General features: G+C 37.6%; 1 protein-coding gene across 2 annotated transcripts in view; it reads right to left on the reverse strand.

The window, feature by feature from the left end:
* The window catches only part of LOC121318516 (diacylglycerol kinase iota-like), a 94,280-nt gene that overhangs the window by 13,640 nt on the left and 59,583 nt on the right, over nucleotides 1-21,057 (reverse strand). The window contains exons 4-21 of one of the 2 annotated variants that reach the window (XM_041255265.1): nucleotides 19,336-19,410; nucleotides 18,828-18,884; nucleotides 17,303-17,371; nucleotides 16,342-16,413; nucleotides 12,762-12,878; nucleotides 11,409-11,483; nucleotides 9,906-10,001; nucleotides 8,993-9,075; nucleotides 8,190-8,250; nucleotides 7,577-7,690; nucleotides 7,226-7,351; nucleotides 6,818-6,896; nucleotides 6,570-6,625; nucleotides 5,989-6,051; nucleotides 4,755-4,828; nucleotides 3,258-3,369; nucleotides 2,072-2,271; nucleotides 985-1,047 (exon numbers count right to left, since the gene is read on the reverse strand). In XM_041255265.1, the coding sequence (XP_041111199.1) occupies nucleotides 985-1,047; nucleotides 2,072-2,271; nucleotides 3,258-3,369; nucleotides 4,755-4,828; nucleotides 5,989-6,051; nucleotides 6,570-6,625; nucleotides 6,818-6,896; nucleotides 7,226-7,351; nucleotides 7,577-7,690; nucleotides 8,190-8,250; nucleotides 8,993-9,075; nucleotides 9,906-10,001; nucleotides 11,409-11,483; nucleotides 12,762-12,878; nucleotides 16,342-16,413; nucleotides 17,303-17,371; nucleotides 18,828-18,884; nucleotides 19,336-19,410 (1,592 nt within the window). The remainder of the gene's footprint in view (nucleotides 1-984; nucleotides 1,048-2,071; nucleotides 2,272-3,257; nucleotides 3,370-4,754; nucleotides 4,829-5,988; nucleotides 6,052-6,569; nucleotides 6,626-6,817; nucleotides 6,897-7,225; nucleotides 7,352-7,576; nucleotides 7,691-8,189; nucleotides 8,251-8,992; nucleotides 9,076-9,905; nucleotides 10,002-11,408; nucleotides 11,484-12,761; nucleotides 12,879-16,341; nucleotides 16,414-17,302; nucleotides 17,372-18,827; nucleotides 18,885-19,335; nucleotides 19,411-21,057) is intronic. The other variant, XM_041255266.1, reaches the window with a different exon arrangement.

A 21,057-nucleotide genomic window follows, 5' to 3' on the forward strand; every position in this document is an offset into this window, starting at 1 on the left:
TCTGCAGGAATGTGACATGCTTTTTTCCAGAGGGAATTCAGAGAATCAGAAGCAAGACAGACACAAATATGCTTATGTTAATGCTTTGCAAGAATGCTCTCAAAATGATAGGTTTACCATGAGATGTTGGAGTCTCGATTAAGGTTGATATTTATGATAATAACTTGCGAAAGTTAGTAAACTGAGTGCGAAGGTTGTTGCATTTTAACTTTAGGGGGAAAGCTGCCTATGGGTTTCTTCAGGGTAATATGCTGGTAATAAGCTGGTAATACGCTGGTATTATAATACTATCCCAACTGTACTGTGTTCACCAAGCCTTTCAGTAAGGGAAGTCTCTTGGATGGCCATCAGCGGAATTACCACTGGTAACCAAATAATCCCCCCCACAGCATTGACATACAGTACCTAAATAATTAAAACATTTACTGACACAAATGTTTTGTTCAAAAGTATTTCTCAATGAACAGATTTGAAAAAGCCTTCTAGTCAAAACATGTCATTGAATTTTAGAATTACTACATGTACAACCATTGATGTGATTTATTGATAAAATTGGAATATATACTTGTTACTGTTTCTAACAAGCTATGTCAGTATTATATACACCCCCTATAAAAGGTATACTAGTAAACAACACCATACAGTTGTCAGTATTATTAAAAAACATGCAAAACATTATCTCCTAACAAATACCCATCCGTAGTTTCAGCAAAACCTGCCCAATCTGGTGTCAGAACATAACCTCCATTCACGTCTCACACACATTTTAATTATTTTCATCACATTGAGGTGAGTGGTTCTCAAGAAACCTCTACACCTTTAGTTTCCCTCTAGAGAGCTGTTTTGGAAATATATGTATATTCCAAACTGAAGTATGATATACAAGCAAATAACCAAAACACTTTCAAGGACAGATAGAAAAAGTGCCAATGGACAGAGGGATGGGACAGTGTGCTGTAGGGATGAAGGGAGTCAGATACTTACACAGTAAAGGAGTCTGGGGGAGCGGAAACACGGCGCAGGTCGGCCGTGCAGACTTTCTGTATGCTGCGGCCCAACATCAATACATCGACAGCATGAACAAGAGCAAAAGGGGGGAAGGAGAAGGAGGGAGGGGTAATGTGAAGGAGGGAGAAAGAAGGAGAGATAGAGAGAGAAACACACACACTCACAGTGTTTCAACAGACAGGAAAACAACACACAAAAAAAGAAGGCAGAGAAAATAATCCTGAACAAAGCATCTAAATCTACCAAGCAGCATAAACAACCAGCAGAGAAGCAGTACGGCTAGTATAGGCATGTTTCAGTTCACTACAACAACAAGTTCATGAGGATCTGCCCAAGTGTAGTGAACAGTAGCAAGCGTCTGTCAGCCCCAGGACCGTGTTCAACTTCCTAGGATTAGGTTCTCTGTGTTAGAATTTGCTAACTGTTAAAATCCATATATTAAACATTTCTGACTAAAGGATAATCAGAAATAATTATATTTGTTTATTGGCTACAAGATCCTCAGGACTTTGTTCTCCATACTAACTTTTAGTCCTGAGCATGTTACAACCTTCAATTAGCATCTCTACACTATTCACAATCTACAGTATTATTGTTTAGTTCAACTTTTATATTTCTAATACATTTTCTTCATTTTAAAAAGTTTCAGAAGGTGCAATATGATAGCATAGCCCACCTGGCTTTCCACTAAACACAAGCTGTCCCATCCTGCTTTACCGAGACTGGTGAATTTTCTGAGACAGGTGTGTTTGGAACTTGGCTAGGATATGTGTCTTTAACATTGGTTCTACAGGATACAATTCATGTGAAGTTGTAGAACCAACACTCTATCATTCAAATGCACTCACCAAAAATAATCCTCATACTTTTTAGGTATTAGGTATGAAGTCAACTATCAGTTCAGATGAATATTTCAACCTTACCAGAACTTCACAAGAAAAACATGGATCAAAAACAGGTACAGACATGAACCTCTACTTGTGTTTCTGTTCTTTGCTGTACCCAGCACTGAGCCCACAATGTTACCCCCCCACCTCCCCCACCCCCGGTCTCTGTCACTCACTCGTTGAGCAGGGGTACGGAGGTGCGCCTCTTGCTCTTCTGCACCATGTTGGCCTGGTTCCTGAGAGAGATGCGCAGAGTGGAGGGGGCCAGTCTGCAGGGCTCCCCGTCTACCTGCACTGGGATGGTCTTGAAAGTGGTCAGAGTCACCTCCCTGCACTGATGCAGTCGCTCGCCGTGACCTCCGACCTGAAGTGCTGCCTGGAAGAGGGTGAATGGTAACCCTAGTCACCCTGTGTTTCAATTATGGGGTTTCCATGCAAGCCTTTTTTTTAACTCGAGACATTTACACAAGAAACATGTCATGTGTAAAATGCTTTTTTGGGTTTCCGTTCGCTCAGTTTATTTCACTTGAAATAATATATTTAATAATAATAACTGCAATATTTATAGTTAAGAATAAATACACTCATTAACATTTACACGTGAAATGTGGGTTTCCATGCAAAACTGGGCATGAATTTTCCTGTGTGTTTCGTCATTTACACAAGTAAATGAGAATTGCCCTATCCCTCTCTTTGGCCGTTTTTTTTCGGCCACAAACCTGATTTACCAGAGTAATTCTCCCAAATGTGCACACGCATCACCATTTCACGTGTAAATTGACCCGCATGGAAACCCCGTGAATGATGCCACCATTACGCCCACCATTAGGCTGTGCTGAACCTATGTGTGGCAACTACATTTATAACAAGAATATTACTGAAAGCATGTACCAGCACTCATAGCATTTAATTTCCAAAAGTCTTGAAATGTTTCAACTTTAGTGAATTCAAAATGGATCTGAATTAATTAAATAAAGTCAACTTTTGATATCTTATCAGAATATTAATTTACTGTTTAAAATGAAGCTGTTCCACTGACATTTAATTTCCACCTGGTAATGCAAGCGTTGTAGTACAAACGGATATAGACTGTAAGAAGAGTCCACTAATAAAGGTATAATATAACAATGCATTGTGGCTCCTGACATGTCATTCTAGAAAGCATTAACCGACTTCAAACAGAATCAAACTTCTGCACATTGCTTGGTTCAATTTATGTTCAATTTATGACTACAGAAACCATTTACATTACAAAACTACAGGTTACATTTCCAGCATTTTCACCACTGATTCTTTTTAAGTGTTATGACTAATATTCATCCATTTCTGAAATCTAACACATCCAGCATAGTCACTACTCACCAAAGAGGCCATAGTGAACCCGATGACCTCTATACAGCCGTCGTCATGGCGCTGTGGCTCAAAATCACGGTGATCACCAGTGTTGCCCCAGGGCATGGTTCCAGCACAGTACCTGGAACCAGAGACCACAACCTGGTGATGCCAGGTAACCAAATACACATGGACAGAAACACTTTATACAAGGGTCCCAAAACAAGCATGTTTGTGAACAAAAAACAAATCTTTGTTGTGTCATAACAAAACACATTCAATCAATGCACATTCTTGTAGGAGAGACACATTAGCTTTTTACACCCTCATTGGCGTAAGGTAAACTGAAGATCCTCGTGCAGTCGAGCAGTACCTGACGGTTAAAAAAAGACGGAGAAATGCCAATAAAACATCAATAAAACAAAAGTATATAAAACCTGAACATTTTGTTTTCACATAAGTGTGTTTTGAATGTAATCTCTTATTTCAACCGGAAGAGCGGTTTCCAACACATAGCCTTCCAAAGTACAGCCAATCAGATGCCACTACTAAAAGAAAGGATACTATCTACATTCATTGAAAATGTTATATGACTTTGTAACAAATACAGAAAAAGAGAAAGAGAATTTTTTTTTTTTACTCACCTCAATGAACACTAACCAAATGGCTCACAGTGAAAGTAGCAAGATTTGTTGACAATGTTTATGATAGGCTTCCTAATAAGTGGCGGGGGGGGGTTGTTTTAATTAAAAATAAAACATGGTCCTTTACACTGATGTACACAAAAGTGTAAGTTACTGCATGCAGGCAATAATATTCTGTTAATTTGTCATCCAGCCATTGTCATTCTGGTATTAAGGTAGACTTATGCAAATACTAGTAATTAGATACAGTTCCTATATTTTAGTTTTTTAAAATTGACTTCTTTTTCAATACACTAAACAAAAAATACCTGATTTTTCACGTGTTGTAGGCTAGAGACTAAGTACGCTATAAAATGACATCAACTTATAATTACAACACAGGCAAGATGCTTAACATTAACATGTATTCAAGAGCTCCATCTGATCTCACTGTCTAAGTATTTGCACCTCCAACAATTAAAACAATACCTTTATGTAATTTAAGGGACGTTCAGCGTTAGTACCGCAGTTTGGTCAAATAAATTATGACCACCAAGGCTCTGCTTGGGGTCTGGAAAACATTCAGTCAGAGTAAGCAACATTGAGCAGCCATGTTTGGTGTGGATATGTTGTTTACAATTTCTTGGATGCTTAAAATAATTTTCATTCTAAAATTACAGATATCAGCCTAAAGAAATAATTCAAAGTAATGGGAACAGTAAACAAAATACAGATGAGCTCTGTTTTTGTTAAACTTCCACACCTATAAATATTGACTTTAAATTAGTTTGTTCAAGCTGGTTAATACAGTTCAGTAATTTGATTATAGACTATGAAAGTAATTACTGTACTGAATGTCAATAACACTGTCATTATTGTAGTAAACCTCAGCGAAGCAGCTTACCTGGGAATGTTTAAAAAGACGATGCACTGGAATTTTAACTCCTGGATCTTGGGGGTAAGATCAGTGCCGTCGCACTTGGGAAGGAATAAAAAGAAAGACTGTGGGAGTCGTTTGATCTTCAGTGGCCATTCCAGTTGTTTGATATTCAGTGGCCATTCCATAAGTTTAATGCAAAAATGGTTTTCAATGGTTGGAACAAAGACTTGGGCAAATTGAGGGTATACATTTAACATAAAACAACTAAGTTGCATGTAGTTTTTAACAATAAAGCTGTGAATCCAATGAATGTTCATGTATTTGCTACCTGAACAACAAAAAAATTCACAAAGCCATTCACTCCAAAATTGTCATTTTCATCACCATTGTTTTCTAAAAGAAAACAAACACAGATTTTTACAAAACTAGAAATAAAGTTATTACTACCTTAGGAATCCTTGTTTATTTAAAACATGAACATCCTACAAAGTCATTCATTCAAAATATTAAAATACTAAAAATAAAAAAAAGGTTTTACTTTAGGTTAGTTTATATTTTAGACTCAACTTTTTGTTCAGAATGGCTAGTGACAACTAAAAAGAACATTTTGATTCTGTCATGGAGCAAATGGTGTGCTGGCAACTGACAACCCTCCATTGACCACTCTGCCTTTTCTTGTCCCCAACATTTCTTATTACCATAACAAAAAACTACAGTACATCACTTTTGACTGAAATACTAAAGAAAACGTAATCTTGTTATTCTGACAAGCCTTTAAACTTCATCCTAACAATGTTGTGTATTGGAAACCAAAAAACAAGGGGTATATAGAATATATTCAATCTGTTTGTACCAAGCCATCTTTACTGTACAAATATTGAACCAAAGGTTGAAACAGTGACAGACAGTGGGCAATAATGGTTTCTACAATAAGGTGAAAACTGCAGTAAATATCTGCTTTATTAAAATCTTTATAAAACTTTTATTAAAATTATAAATCCAGAGAACTCTGTTACGCTGTTGCTAGCCCGCCATTTTGTTTATTGACACTATTGACCGCTCTTGTATAGGCCATTTGTTTGTGTACAGCACAACCTATTTTTGGTCATGTGACCCTGTATTAGCCAATGAGAATGCAAGTTTCAGTCCAAGGGTTTGATAAAATATATTTAAAACTATTGATGTAAAACCTATGATACATAAAATTATAACTGTATCTCATAGACATGCTTTACTAATACAGTATACTGACACTCACCACAACTCTGACGTGTTTTGCTAAATCTCTGGAACTCCGCTGCAAAAAGTCGGAAAAAGCTGCCTGTAAAAAAAAAAGATCAGATGAGTGATTCTTAGTTTGAAGTATAACTAGATGTCCAATTACAGAACTATGGCACAGTTCACGGTATTTGCAGCTCAATTCCAAATGTTAGCTTGTTTCTCACAAAACAGAATTTTTAAATAAGAGTTATTTTCAGTTATAATAATCAGTTATTTTAGTTTTTGGTCAAGCTGTTTTTAAGGTCACTGTTTAAAATGTGGACCGTTATGCAGTGATTGTGTCCACCTGTCTGTCTGTCTGTCTGTCTGTCAGACTCTACATGGTGAACCTGCTAACTGTCTTGACTCCAAACACACGAATCCTTGCTCCATAAAAACCTTTTGGGTTGCATTTGGTTATATTGAGATAAACTGTTGATTTTATCAACTTTGTGCAGTGCATTTCTTAAAAAAAATATTGAACCTACATATTAATCTCGCTCTATGTGTGTATGACTCTTGTGTGTGCACTGATTTTATTTCTTATTTTTAAAACACACTCGTAAAAAACAGCCTTACCCCTGCGTAAAACATTTTGTTCCGAAAACGACTGTTGAACTTCTCTGGATTAGCTTCTGCAAACAAAGATACACAGGACAAATAACGGACAATTTTTTTTCTTTCTGCAGTTGATAGAAACATTTACAAAGCTTAAATCACACACAAAGACTTCAAAGACTTAGCAGTAGCAAGTTCATTCTACGATTTATCACCCAGTGACTAAATTAGATTCAAAATAATTTTTGGTAAAGGACAGGCACTCTCACCTCTGGATTCATGGAATTCAAGCGTAACATGGGCATCAAACCCCAGGCTAAAGTAATTATTAAAGACACTCAGAGGAAGCTGAAAAGATATATAGAAAAAGTAATATTTTGTAAAGTATTCAACCATTTATGTGGCAGAAGCTTTATTCAGAAATTGTAAATTCAAATGCAAACCATTAAAATTAGTCATTTAGCTCATGCAGTTAACTTGCATTAGATGTAAATTACACAACAATATGCAGTAGATACTACACCCCCACATTTATAAACTTTCTTTGAGATTTGTATTGACTCCTTGACTACTTAATGCTGGCTTCATACAATACATTGTAAATTATATTGTTTAAGATTGGCCTCATATAAAAGCTTAAATAACAGCCAACATTTGACCTGGGCTGTAGTTCTGACCTTCTGAGCCCCCTCCTCCTGGTCATCTTGAGCCCTTGTCACCTCCAGGTTCCAGCGGTCCAGCTGCACGATGTTCCCGTCCTCCACATGACACAGGATCTTGGAGACGGGCTCGTCAGTGTAGCCCTGAAACGGAGCGAGAACAAGTGGGTCAAAACTGAGAACAACTACTACTCCAAATCAGCAAGCTGCACAGCACAGCAGCAGGTCAGTCAGAGGGTTTATACACATGATCTTTGTTCATTTACAGTACATAGGTGATGTGGTGTAATACTGTCTACCCGGGAGCATATTAGGAGACTCTGTCCGTTATTCGTGGCCCACCCTTTAATTGTGCCAGTGTCCACTCACCCCTCCCCAGTTGAGAGTGCGTGCCAGGTCATTCCCAGTTCCAAGAGGTAGCACTGCCACAGGTGGTGGCGGGTTCAATTGTAATTCATCCAGAGCAGAGAGAATCCACCCCACCTACAAAACAAATATGCAGTTAATTCCACAAGTCATCTGACAATACTGAGTTTTATGTCAATGGCTGGAAAACTGATACTACTGTCAAAAACATCTCATCAGAAAAGATCACTTTCATCTTAGCACTCTGGGCTACACTGGTATTAAAAAGAAAAAAAAATGCTTTAAAAAAAATCAATCTTGGTTCTATATACGTTTATTCTAACTTACAAAAAGATTAATTGACCATTACTGATTTTCTCAAAACTATTAAACAGCTAAAATCAAGACTATATTTTAGAGGAGCATTTCTGTATCTTAATGTAATCTCTTAATTTTAGTGTACAAAATTGTACACATGGCAAGGATGTGCTGTTTTCTTGCCATATCTTGTCATTTAATGGAGCAACATAAAAACAAAGCACTCTTGTACATCAGAGGGACCCTTCAGAAGTAAGAGTTAATACAAATAGATCCTAACAAACAGACAGGTCTTACAAACAGGAATGTGGTTACCAACCGTTCCATCGCCTCCACACGCCAAGATCCGCAAGTTTGGCACTTTCCTGTAGAGCTCCAGCCTGCAACAGACACAGAGACAGTAAGGCATTCACTGCCATTAAAGACATGCAATAAAAGAACTGTGTGCTTCAACACGCCTGAAAAGACAGGTTCAAAAGAGTCCTTGACCTACTCTACTCAACTATGTAGTGCAATTTTTATTGCGCAATAGAAATTTGACTGGATTTAGCTAGCGGTTGTGCTGTAGAGAAATTGGTAACAACCAATATTGCTGAAAGTGTTTGTCTAGTGAAGAAAAAAAGTTTATTTATAGTAAATTTATAAGAAAAAAAAAAAAACAGGAGATACATTTCAAAAGTTGGAATTAATTTGAAATGAGGTACTGAGCCTAAATAAAGAGTACTAATAAATTACAGTACTGTACAGTATGTCTGTACTACTTCTACTCAAAGGCATTTAAATAGTTCATTTAAACAGGGTATAGTAATGCCAAGCTGTATAGCAGACTATATGTACTTAATTACTCAAGCATTACTTGGATGCTATTGAATGGTCACTGGTACTGCATGTAACTACAGACCAGAACTCTTGCTGATGAATAATTAACAACTTGGTTCCCCACTGTTCCATCAACCTCAGTCAGTCAATGCAACTGAAGTAGTACTTAGAAGTCTACTTTGCTACTTAATAAACTTAGTACTAAGTCTTTCACTATCAGTACCAAGCAAGATCTTTTTTGTAAGAGTGTGCAGGGTTTAATGTAATGGGAGTTGGGGGAAGTGATCTGAGACTGATACTCACGCCTCCCTCGGACTGCCTTGGGAAAGATCAAAGACTTGCCGGGGGTTCAAGAACCACATGAACATCTGGAACACCTTTGTACCCTGGAGCACAGACACAGGGGTCAATGATCACTCACACTTTTATGCACACTAAAAAGAAACTAGTACCACATCTGTATTTAGAGTATGGTTTATATTTATTCTTTATGTACTGAGAATTATGAGGGTGAAGAGGATTCGGAACAATGAACTACTATGTGACTACTTGACTCTTGTAACCTTTTACCTTCGTGTTAGCAAGAACACTGCCTCACATTGCCTTTATTTCAATGTGTTTTTGTGCCTATTTAGATTTAGGGATTGGACGAATATGCATATCACACATCTCTTACATGACTGATTAATTTGTTTTGCAAAAAACCTTTTCTGACATGCATTCTCCAAACCGTTTCCATCACAATGGGCATGACAGCAGATCCGACAGACTTTGATAGTGATGTCAGGAGGTGCATCTGTAGCAAGCACTGCTCACATTACAGATGTTTCACAAGGAACAATACATCTGGACTCTTTGCTGCAGATTTCTATAAGGTGGAAGCGGTAATCATTTAAGGATGGTTAGGTATCCCTCGATTACAGTGTTAACAGCCATGTTGAACAAGTGTCTTCCATGGTAGACTAACACTACTGCTATGTGCTTGTCTCTTTCAATCCACATTTGATTGAATCTAGCAATCAAGATCCTTGTTCCAACCAGGTCTTAATTGTTCAATATCTCCCTTGTGTTCATATATGGAATTAAGGACCTAGCTGAAAGAAGGTCCTGGACTGGAATGAACTGAAAGAGTGAGTTCAACTGCCCTGCGCCCTATTCACAATAAAGAGTACTGCTCATAGGGTAGGGCAAGTCCTGGTCCTCAGAGCAGTCTCACCTGGTTCCCCCCACTCTTTGGATTCACAAAGACAAGGACTGGCTTCATCAGCGGCGACGGGAGGGGCTTGATTAGGAACGGTCGCCACTTGGCTTCCTATGAAAACAGAATCTGCTGTCAAGCACTGGAGCTGCTCTTGTGGCAAAGGTTTATACAGGCAGGAGTTAGGGGAAGGGAGTTCATTAGAGAAAAGGACAAAGGTTCCAGACACCACCCTTCACTAGCCATACAGCTGACCCTTTAGTTCCCAACTGCATGATTTTGCTATTAGCTTTTTTTTCCCCCCATCAATTAATCCTATCAAGAGACTCAATTCATACCTGTTGACCCAAGATGCCTCTCACGAGATAAAGGAGTATACATTTTTCAGGCATTTACAGTATATGCTTTCCAATAAACTGTTGCTATTTTCAAAGAAGATTTACTGATAAATGTCAACATTTACCAAGCAAAATGGTAAATGCCTGAAATAAGCATGATAACGCTTTACTTCAGACATTTACCAGTAACTCTCAAGAATAACTAAGTGGCTTTGGCTAATGACCGAATGTCTCGCTTTTGCGCATTGTAAGGCTTCTGGGGACCTGTGTAACTCAAAATGCAAGAAGAGTTTACCATACTGCAATAAATAAATATATCAATTCAACTGTCTGTGATGTTTTGTGTTATAATCAAAGTGTGATTGTCTGTTGAAATAACTAAGGTCCTAAATGATGTAATTTGCATTTAACATAATGTTATTTATCATCAAACTACTGTGTATTTGGAGTACAATTGTGAATTGTTTTACATGCAAATTTACCAGAATGTTGGTTGTTCTACATAAGTGGATCACAATATTGCTCAACTGTGTATTACTGTAAGCTAATTCAGGATTATTTTCTTAATGGAAAACGTGTATGCAGAAATACATATTGTTCGACATTAATGTTTTTTCCTTATGGAAAATGTGAATGCAGAAATAAATATACCTGCATTAATGATTATTTTGTTAACTGACAATTTATATGCAGGAATAAATACATTTTGAGATGATATTCCTGCGTTTAACAATAACCTTAGGTAAATCATGAGATTAACAGCTAAATGTCCGAAAAGCAATATATCTCTTCATAATTTCAGACATTTACCACCTTATTTGGTAAATGTTGACATGTACCGGTAAAACTTAAGATTATCCAAATTCGGACTTTTACTTTAACAGTAATACTAAAAAAGTAACTTAGCAGCTATTTTGACAAATGTTTCGATAAGCCTAATTTTTTTCTTTCTTAATCCTAATTTTCTTTTAATTCTCAACTATTAAAGTCAGAAAGTCTTAAATGTGATCATGTTAGTAGACTGAGGTATCAGAGGGTAAGGATATTTATTCTGGGGCTGGGAGGTAATTTCTTTGTTCACTAGCCAGGCTGGCGAGAGGCACGTTCTACATTAAAACACTTTTTTGTTTATTTTGTCATGGTTGCCGTTTCTATTCAAACCACATTTCTAAAGAGTACTCACATCTGTTCCCTTTTTGCTGGTCCTTCGTTTGAACGATGTCCTTTTTTTTCTTCTGCTTGAGTTTTTAAAAGAATTCTGGGAACAGGAAAAGAAAATGATGTACACCTAAATTTTCTGACACCTATTCTATGTGCTCCCTTTTTGTGTCCTGCACCTTGAGTTCATTAAAGGATGCAGCACTCAGCTTTCCAAATTGCAATCCCAAACTTTGCTGCTGACAGCAAATAAAAATAAACTTTTTTTTGGAATTGTTTCTCTGAATTGAAAATTAAAAACAAACTTCAGTCACCCTATATCATGAGCAGCGTGCTATGTCTAATTGATTCTGATTCTGAAAGTTGTGTTATTCTGAGTGCTTTAGTCTGGTGACCCAGAAACACCCTTCTCTTAACTCCCAATATGCAGTGCTACCTCCATTTCTGTGATGAGTCAACTAAATGTAAAGAGATAGCAGCAAAAAGCAAACAAACAACAAATTACACGTGAGGAAATTTAGGAAGTGTTTGGAAGGGAGGCCTGACTTCACCTCCCTGCAGGGGCACTGGAACTAGGGGTGTGGCAGCACTCAACTATAAAAATTGTTCCAGTGCCCCTTTCTGTTTGCAAGTGAAGCACATGGGAGACTGAAAACAACAAAGAAGCACATTACAAAACAAATATACTGCATTGGTATAAAGGCACAAAGTAAAACCGTTGAAGGTTGTAATTACCACAAAAAGAACTGCTTTAAAGAAATGTCCTTACCAAGTTCCGTCACAATTTGATGACTACTTCAAATTGTAAGCGTGAAGGATGGACTGGCAGGTGCCTCAAAATATCCAAACATTCCTACAAAACTGCTTAAGAATGTCCTTATCTAGTTCAATCATAACTGGATAACATGTCCCATAGATAAATGTAAAACTCTATGTGATTGTCTTTACTGCAAAGTGCAGTTTGAACTATGTTCTATGAAAGTAAGAACATGGATTCACTTTAAAGGTTTTTCCACAAGCCTTTTTAATGATCAATATAAATGATAAATGGATGTGGTATGTTCGACCACTCATGTGGCATGCCTGTAGACACCCTCTACTCTGTACATATACATGTACTCAAAATAATCAAAACGTGTAACAGGACATGATTTTATCTCAGGGAAATGGCAAACAGCTGATGGGCTGAAATGATTTAACAAAGTTTTTTGTAGTATTAGTGCTGTAATCTGCTCAGGGGCACTGCATTAAGACTGTGGAACATTGCCGGAGGTACCTATATTTGGAATGGTTGGTGGTTTTCCTGGAGTTCAAAACAAATACATAAATGATGTCTGCACTGATTGCTCTTGAATTCAATCTCTGCAGCTGGCCGTACCTGAGGCTTCTTCATTTTGATGATCCAGGAGGGGGGCACAATGACCCCAGCATGACCCCCCAGGGAGCAGGGCTCCTCGATCTGGTGCAGCATGAAGCAGGTCACCTTATTGTGGAACTGATGAGGGAAAAATAGCAACAAAGTCATACTAGAGCAGCCCTCTCCTCCATGCTGGCCTGCACCTACTGGAGTCCCCCTTACTTTCTTTGCTGGACAGAAAGAGTCCCTTTCCAGTTAGAACTGCACATGCAGTGACATTCTGCTTTGCTAAAACTGAGAGAAAGGTGAATAACCCAGGGTTCGATACTAATAAAAGTCACTACTGAGGGGCTCAATTACCAACAGACCAACATGGAAGACAGGGAAGCTATACCTACAGAGATGTTCCAAAAGTAAAAAACTAAATGTAGGGAAAGCAGTTAACACATTAGTGCCATAAAACTACTTCATAAACTTGACACCATGAAGAATCTATTTTACTAATAAGCCTTTTTTCCTCCAAAAGATATAAAAATGCACATAAACATAAAAAAAAAAAACATGCTTATCAATGAAACCCCACGACAGTACAAAGCACAGCTATCAAGAAACTGTTCATAATGTTAAGTGCAACCTAAAAAGAGCAGTATGTTGCTGTTACAGCTGAATATCATTAGATGGCAACATAACTTCAGGAATGGCAGGGGGCTCCTCATAATAAAGGTCTATAAGGAGGGAGTACTGTTAAAGAAAAAGAAGCACAATCATGACAGTTTAAACCCTACTGCTTGACTATCCTGGAGGCACAGCCTGGCTGTTTGTCATGGTAACCACCTTATCTAATTTGACCCATGAAGTGTCTCTTTATTTGTTCTGCCCCCCTGAGTAAGAAAAACATATTCCAGCTGCCAAAACAAAGCACATACAGCTGAGTTTTGTTTGGTCAATGAAATTACTTCTTACACAGGGAACATGAAAATAGTAAATCTTCAGGAAAAGAATGTAAACTACCATTCAGAACGTATTGTAACAACACAAAATACGAACACAGTTAAAAATCCAAAATATGATTTTGCATGCTCTTTAAAGCTGTAGTCCACTCAAGCTTGCCAGAAATCTGGCCTAGGGATGGGCTAGTATAACACTTCAACAGTGATAACCATCAAAAAAATAAATAAAAATACCACAGGAACCTTAATATCCCAGTATACAGTACATCATGCAAGTTATAAAATGAAAGCTTACTAAAAATTGAGTACTATTACTGTAAATTACTGAAATTACTATAACCCACAAAAACAACACATAGAATGCTTTAAACTTTGCCTGTTTTATATTTTACTACAAATATATGTTATACTGCCACAGTATGTATTATTATGTTATTAAGATCTATCCTTTGCTCAAAACAATGTGGTGCTGCAGCTTCAACTACGAAAAAAGTAGTTCTTTGTTTAGTTGATGGTAAGAATTAGGAAATGACTGTTCATAATGCTTAAAACACAAAAATGTACTAATATAGGTTATTATTTAAGAGTATATATTTAAAAGTTTATAACAGTGTATTTATTATTTGGCACAGGCTAAATTAAATATGTATAGCAACACCATTGAGAAAAAATACTGTAATAATAGATTTATATCTACAGTTCCCGTGACCTTGCACAAGTAAGCTTCCAATGTTATAACAAATAATTATTACATTATATAAAGAATTCTCATTTAAAAAAAAATGTAATACTGCAAATAACTTGTTTAAACAAAACTACTTTGAGAATAAGAAGGCTATCACACTGCCTATCTGCTGATTGAGACGTTGACAGTTTCCTTCAAAACCAATATCAAAATACAGTTCACAGTTCACACTTTGCTAAGGCTGCAAGTATCATTGCTTGGTTTAGAAGCATGTTTGCAGTAGAACACTTGTAATGTTTGTAGCAGAAAAATGCAAAGGAAAAACGGCGGCGATGATGGTGATTGGCATAAGATAGAAGTGGATAAAACATGTGAGGCTGGGCGAGAAAGCTGAGTAGAACTGAGCTGTTCATCTGAAAACTACCTTTTACTTCACTTTTTTCATAGGAACACCATAGCATTAACCATTGTATACCGTAATTACGATAGGTGCAGTGTAGCACAACAGTGTCAATACCGTAATTAACATAAACAGCGGTAAACCTCAAAACCAGTATACAGACTCACCCCTTATTTGGCCACAGCAGTGCTGTTGTGTGCTGAGGTGACACAGTACCTGATAATTTTATATACCCCCTGATGGGAGATCCCTAGCCGAGACAGTCGACTTGGCAAACCTACACCACCCTGACTTTATGACCAATGTTTTGTGCTTTTACTAGGTAAACCTCTCTGCCATCTCTGAACATTACATTTTTTTAATACGTTTCCCCAAACTTTGCATCAGGGTCCCCAAAATTATGAATGAGAAGAGGCCCTTTGGCCCATCAATGCTCGTCCAGTTCCAAGTCGCTGCCATTCATCTGTCCTACAGTTTCAGTAAAGCAGGATGGCACAAGACCAACATGGAAAAGAGGTTCTCGCTATAGTTTTGTACCTTCAGAGTTCAAAACATATTCATTAAAAAATTAAATTAAACAATTCAAATAGGCTACTGAAGTTAATTAAGAGTGCAAAAATCAATTGTAAAACATTAGATAAATCATCTGTTACGGCACTATTCTATAGTTGTCTTCTTCCCTGAAGATTTAAACTGAAGTGAATTAAAAATAAATCTTGATCCTATTCCCATCTCAATACCTAATTTTGTGTTAAAGTTGCAGTGTCCATATTTCTTTTTTTCAGTACATAAGATTTGTGATAGAGTATGGGGAAACGTTATAGAGGGAAGGTGTACACGACTCCGAATACTATATGTCTACACCCTTTAAAGTGAGGTGGGTATCGAAATAACCACCGTCCTGTTTAAACATACTTGCTGTTGTCCAGAGGGCTGTTTACAAAAACGACAAAGTCAAAGGTCCTGAGAAAAGTGACAATGAAATGAGCTTTGTCACAGATTATAACAGCTTGCTGTCGTGGGAGAGAGGCTGTTGACCCCTGCAGGAGTGGCAAGGTAACATTCTCATAACTGCTTGTGTAAAGAGAGGATGGTTCTTTTGTACAGTTGTTAAGATGCTTGTTTCTGCAGTGTGTACTTGACGGTTCTCTTGCCCAGCCTTTGCCTGTTAGAAGGAAACACCAATTTGTTTTTCTACCAAATCTACAACTGAGCCTGTATACTACAGGGTATCATTTTGTACTTTTGCAGTAATAGCAGGACTGTAACTGTTTAGCAGGTTTCAAGGAGTGAGGAAGCTTATGTCTCACCACCTTCCATTCCATGGTAATTCTGCAGGTGTAGCAGTTAACATGTTGTTAATATTCTTCACCATACCCCTATGGGCTTTACAATGCTTCCACTATGATTATTACACTTTGTCATGTTTTCACTATGGAATGTATATATACAGTGATGCTAAACTATGTAGTAAACTGACAAAACAGTTTGCATTTTATTACCAAACTAAAGCACTGAAGCTTTAAATCAGCCAAATCCATGAGGTTAATAAATGTTCATCCTCACCGCCTGCTTACACCAAGAGCAGCTGATGGCAACGATCTCCTTACTGTGGAAGGAGAATTTCTGCTGAAAACTCTAAGAAAGAAAAGAGAGAAATAAAAAACTTTGAAACACCTGTAAAAAGGAATTTCAAAAGAACATGAAATCTAGATAGACAAATGTTACAATGTGAAATGCTGCTTGCCATTTTCGGCGTTGCTATACTAGCATACTGTAATGTATCTGTGTGTTTTCTTTAACTTTGGTTGTATGTATAAGGATGAGGTTAACAAGCATGTTCTGTGACTGGCAGGTCAAAAGCCCTGCTTGTGTAAATAGTGTGTATGGGAATGTAAGGTTGGCAAGAGGCACTGGATGGGGTTAATTCTGTCCATGCCAACAATCACAGGTGTGGCCATTCCCCAATTATGTAATTGAGTGCTAACTGGAGAGTGGCCACATGTAAAGCAGGGAGAAATGCTTTGTTTGGGAGAGGAAGTTAGGTGAGTCTAACGGTTTTGCTTGTAAACTTTGTAGTGAAGGTGAATGCCCAGCCTACGTTTGTGTGTTTTATTTTGGCCCATGTGCCACAGTTTGTTTGTTCCTGTGTTTTCAGGGAGTCCATGTAAATAGTTGCTGCACCTGCAAGGTCACAATGCCTAATGCTGGTGTGAAGCAGAAATGTTTTTCTAGATTAAGAGATAAAGTTTAGAAGTAAATTAAATGTTGAACGTAAGCACATGTTAAGACCAAGGAAGTGTTATGGAACTACATGACTGGTGCAGAACAATGTGGACTACTGGGTGAAACAAAGAAGCGTTCTGAAAGACAGAAACATGTGCTATATAACTAAGAAAGTTAGAACTGTTTTTAGATCAGAGAAAGAACTGAATATTCCATCTAACATGCTGTATTTCTAATTAGAAAAATATTGATATGATGGCATATTGGCACTGAAAACACCAGCAAGATGCTTTCACCTCACCTTTCCACACTGCTTGCACTTCCCTTCTTGGCGACGTCGATGAACCCAGTGGTGCCGAACAGTATTCTGCTGGAAAAATGATTTAAAAAAAATACTAATAATAAAAAAATGTAAAAATATATCATAATAACTCTAGGATTTATGTAATTAAACAAATTACAACCAGCATACATATGAAAACATTTTTAACATAATAAAGAATGCTAAACTGAACGTGAATTTACAATATATACTACATTATATTTATAACGCCCTCCTGCCTTACCAGAGCAAGACCTTGAGAGTGAGGCCAAACCCTGGGGGGCAGTTAAGATGCAGCTAGAGCTAATAAGGCCTATATAGGGTTAAAGAATGATTCTTGAGTTTTGTTGCTCCAGAGAAATGATGCGACACTGTGGCCTTTCCATTCTCTTGTATCCACCCGATTCTATACAATCAGGTGGGGCCCACAGGTTGGAAAGTTTTCTCTGCAATCAAAAACCTGTTTCTGTTCTTTTGTTAGAGACGTACACAATACAGCTATAGTACTTGTTTTTACAAATTTTTGTTTTTTGACCCCCATCCACTTTTATGTGACTACTTCCAAATTGGCCCCAAACATTTCCAAATGTTGCACACCCCTAGATGGAACTTCTGCCCTATACGTGACCATACACTTTTACTCATAATATAAAACTATATTTCTCAAACTGATGAAACAAAGCTTTAAAAAAATATTTTATTTCCTGTTATTTTCACGAGCAACATTATCACTGGTCCTCCGTTATTGTACTAAAACAGTTTGGTTATTTTCTTGTTTATTTTACTTTAATGCAGATTTTATATAAAAAAGTTGCCGTTGCGTCCTAGTACCTAATCAATGTTTTGTAGGTCAGACTTACTCCAGTGGTAGGGGGCTCCCTATAGGATGTGCCCTATATTGGAGGTTGCTGGTTCGCGTCCAGGCTATTCCTCTACCGACTGTGGTCGGGAGTTCCCAGGGGGCGATGCAAAATTGGGGGGGAGGGCTCAGGTCAGCCAGGGTGTCCTCGGCTCACCGCGCACCACTGACCCCTGTAGACTGGACTAGCGCCTGTGGGTTTGCCTGTAAGCTGCCCAGAGCTGCGTTGTCCTCCGACGCTGTAGCTCTGGGTTGGCTGCATGGCTGGCCTGCAGAGTGAAAAGAAGTGGTCGGCTGATGGCACATGTTTGGGAGGACAGAGTGTGCTCGTCTTCGACGCTTCCAAGTCAGTGCAGGGGTGACCGGTGAGCTGAGCCTAAATACAGTTGCCCATTTCAAATTGGGAGAAAAACTGAGTAAAAATAAATTGGCGACTACTAAATAAAAAAATATATATATATATGATATATATATATATATATATATATATATATATATATATACACACACACTCCAGTGGTATACGTGCATTGACTAGCTTCTTTTATGGGGTTCCATTCCATATGCAGTTATTCTTTCTTTATTTTAGGTGTACTGGAGTCTTGAGTAGTTATGTAACACCAGGCAGCGAAAACAAAAACTTACATCCCTCAGAGACCTTGAGCCTCCCTCTCGAAAAGTTGGTTTGCATCGAAAATTGATCTGCAGATGAAAAAGAAGATTTCTGAGCTTGCAAAGCTACCCAGATGTGCGCGAGTAAGATTTTCCATCTGTAAGATGAAATTACATTGTAAAACTCTTCCAGTCTCCTTATTTACTTAGGATACATTAAAAAACATTTACGGCAAAATGTTTGTCTTCTAGACTTTTTTTAGCTCAGATTTGTTTGAAATTAAAAAAAAAAAAAAAACAACACCTTTTATTTTACATAGCTTCAGATGTCATTTTAAATCTCCCTTACTATTTTATGGTACTTGTCATCATTCTTAGTGGTTCTGGGTTCTATAGCACTATATTGAGTTATTATCGTTTCTCTACATTTGAAAGGTTTATGAATGTAAGGTATGCATAAACAGGTGTGTAATTATTGCATATACATATATGCATGAGAATACAGAACAAGTGTATAAGGTGCCACTGGATGTCCCTGTACCTTCTCCAGCTGCTCCATGCAGGCTGTGTGCACCACGATCTTGCATGCTGCGCACTTCCTCCGGGGGGCAGACTTCTTAAAGAGATTGAGCACAACAACAATCAGCACCTCAGGGTTGATTCAGGGTTTCAAATTCAACAAGTGCAGCATACAAATTGCATTGTAATATACGGTAATACGTCAGATGTCTCTTTGTATAAGAGATGTTTGCTTGTACTAAATGATGTAATAATAATAATAATAATAATAATAATAATAATAATAATAATAATAATAATAATAATAATAACTTTAAATCATTATATACAATTTTGTCCCAGGCCTGGATATTCCAGGAAAAAAGTTTTACTATTAAAATATCTAGTACTGTACAGATGCTGATTGTGCTGTTTGTTCAGTAAAGTTCATTCAAAGCCTCATTTCTGGCTTTGCTAGTGAAGACAGCACAGGGCCTGCATTGTTGTTGTAATATGCTGAAACAACTCCATCCAGTTGATTTCTTCAATTTGGTCATTCATACCGGAAATTAGTTACCATTGTGGTTACTGTCTTGCCGCTGACAGCAAACACTATAAATAGATTTAAATAGATAGATTGACCGTATAGGCCAGCGTGTGTACATTGACAGACAACATTCAGAGGTTTTCTTTCATCAAGCAGAAAAAAGGTAAAATTCACAAATACTCTATTTACGTATTTTCCAGCAGATTGATTTGGAACAGTGATTTAATCATGGTTTGAAAGATAACATTCAAGGTACTTTCCCAATGATTGAAACCCTCATACTGACCAATCAGGATTATTTAAGACCTGCCGAAAAGTACTTCTTAAAAGGTAATTACGGGTATGAGTACAAGTATCAGCATGCTCCTAATCACAATGCAAGCTACAGACAGGGTGGATTAATAGTCGCTTGAGAGTTTTCCGAGAGCTGAAACACAGTAGGCAGCAACAGTAAACTATGATGAATGGTATGCACACTGCACGTCTATCAGTGAGACCACCATTTGTTTCCATAGTAGGATAACATAACCTACAAGAAAATACAATTAATATGCAGGTATTGCAAGCACTTCACGGTGAACATCAGTATGAAGAATGATTTGCAGGCTCTTTGTCAGCTGTTTTATAGCCTCATGGTCTATATATAACAGCGCCCCTTATGAAGCACAGTGGTTTTTTTTTGTAGTCGTCTTTTTATTGTTGTACACATACACATCAAAACAGAACATTTGCACACATACAGCACTGTACATTTTCCACATGTATGGTCCCCCCTCCATCAACCTCACAGTAAGAAAAGAAAAGAAAAATAAAACACCTTCACACTCCCACCCCCACAGCAATGGCATCATTATATTTATTTCTTAAGTTTAGCAGTAGTGCGTCCTATCTTGAACTTGAACTGGTTGCAGTGGTACAAGAAATAAGGTGCCTATGTTCTGTGTGTGGTTTCTGTACCCTGTGCATCCTGACTAAAAAGGGAATCCACACCTCTTCAAACACCTGCATTCTGTTTTGTATTTTGTGTATCAGTATTTCATAGGATGCTGTCTCAGCTGAGGTATCGTACCATTCCTCATAAGGGATTGGGGTTTGATCTTTCCAGTGATGCAGAATAACTCTTTTAGCTGTTGCATTTGCCAATCCAATTAAATATTTTACCCTCCACTCTTATGTACCATATGTCCAACACTCTGTGCACATCTCCAACATGTTGGC

This window comes from Polyodon spathula, chromosome 7, assembly GCF_017654505.1.
Source record: "Polyodon spathula isolate WHYD16114869_AA chromosome 7, ASM1765450v1, whole genome shotgun sequence".
Taxonomy (NCBI): Eukaryota; Metazoa; Chordata; class Actinopteri; order Acipenseriformes; family Polyodontidae; genus Polyodon; species Polyodon spathula.